Raw genomic sequence first — 1,433 nt, forward strand, 5'->3', positions numbered from 1 at the left:
CTTTGGTGAACTTAGCTATTCAATGAGCTTCAGTTCTGAGTTCCGTGTAACTCAGCTGTGCCGTGTCAGTGAATCCCTAGTCTAACCACTGACCGTGGATCAGTGAGGTCTTCCCAAGGAAACACGTCCGTGAGCGTTGATTCCTGGGAACGTGATACAGACTCCGATCGCGTTGCAAGGGAGACCTTCCCCGTCGGGAACTCTCCGAACGTGTGAGTCTTGTGAGACGGATAGGGGACATGGCTTTGTGATGCAGCGTGGTAGACGCTGTGCTCGCTCTTCCGAGGCGACTTTATACCCGTCTCTTCCTATACTTTCATAGTTTACCACATCACTATCGTGCTACCCGGCTGCTTCATTCTCTTTAGGGTTAATTTATGAATTTGGTTCCAAGTTTCGCTCAGTTTTTTGTTGCATCCTCCTACCTATGGCGGATACCTTGGCTAGGGAAACGGAGGCCTTTCGTGCGATTTTCCCGGCCAGCTGCCCAACGGTTCTGCGTGATGCTCTCATCGACAGGCTACTCGCACTTGGTGTGGGTACCGCTGACCTCTCGACCTTGGTCTCAAAGCCAGATATGCTGAAGAATACAATTGTTGATGTCCTTTGCCCTATTGGTGAAAAAGAAACGGCAGATCAGAAGCAACTCCGTTTGATTCGCGGTTTGAGGATCGAATCAGCTTTACAAGGTGCTGCTAAGGCCTTCTCCAACAAGCACGGCCCTGCCGCTCAAGGTCAACTCGAGTACATGGAGCGAATTTCGAAGCGTTATGGTGGTGCGGCTTCCCCCGGTTTGGTGGTATCGAGAGGTGAAGCTAGGTTCCGAATCGGGAATTCCGATCGTTCCACGGGAGGCAAGAAGCCAGTAGTGGATGTCAACGGCAACATCCAATGGATTCCCGACTCGGCCACTGGTGGCCGCAAACCTCGCAATCTCAGTGAACTGTGGTTCGGCCTTCTCCCCATCTTACTATGTATCGACACTAGTTGCAACGTGAATGGAGGCCCCTGGGTGCTCCACTATTTGCAGGAGTTATGCCGGGTCTCCATGTTATAGGAGAGTCGGCCGCAATGGTCTATGATACCCAGTTCCGTCGGTCTCTGAACGGTAGAGCGTTTGCTCTGGCGGAAAGAGAACGGATTCCCTTGTCCCAAGCGACGGTACGCTTATTAGGTGGTGCCATGGACCAAGAAGCCCTCAGCATGGCCATGGGACCGAGATCATTGGTGGAAGACTCTCAAGTCAAGTCCATCTCCTCACATGTGGTTTCGGGCTCTGGTCCGGCGACAACCCCCAACAAAGAAAGAGCGTCGAAGGCTCCGCCTCCCGGTATCTGCCCACATACTCGCAACCAGTGCCCTTTACTGAAGCTTCGCAAGTGTCCCTGGCCGCCGAAGAGCCATAAAAAGGATACGATGGTCGGAAAAGAGTT

General features: G+C 52.7%; 1 protein-coding gene across 1 annotated transcript; it reads left to right on the forward strand.

The window, feature by feature from the left end:
* Window positions 1-427: 427 nt before the first annotated feature.
* Pmar_PMAR025057 (hypothetical protein) lies at window positions 428-1,057 on the forward strand (the record flags this gene model as incomplete). Its single annotated transcript, XM_002768689.1, has 1 exon — window positions 428-1,057. One exon carries the CDS (start codon window positions 428-430, stop codon window positions 1,055-1,057), a length of 630 nt encoding a protein of 209 aa, XP_002768735.1.
* Window positions 1,058-1,433: the final 376 nt, after the last annotated feature.

Source organism: Perkinsus marinus (assembly GCF_000006405.1).
Source record: "Perkinsus marinus ATCC 50983 genomic scaffold scf_1104296967464, whole genome shotgun sequence".
Classification (NCBI taxonomy): Eukaryota; Perkinsozoa; order Perkinsida; family Perkinsidae; genus Perkinsus; species Perkinsus marinus.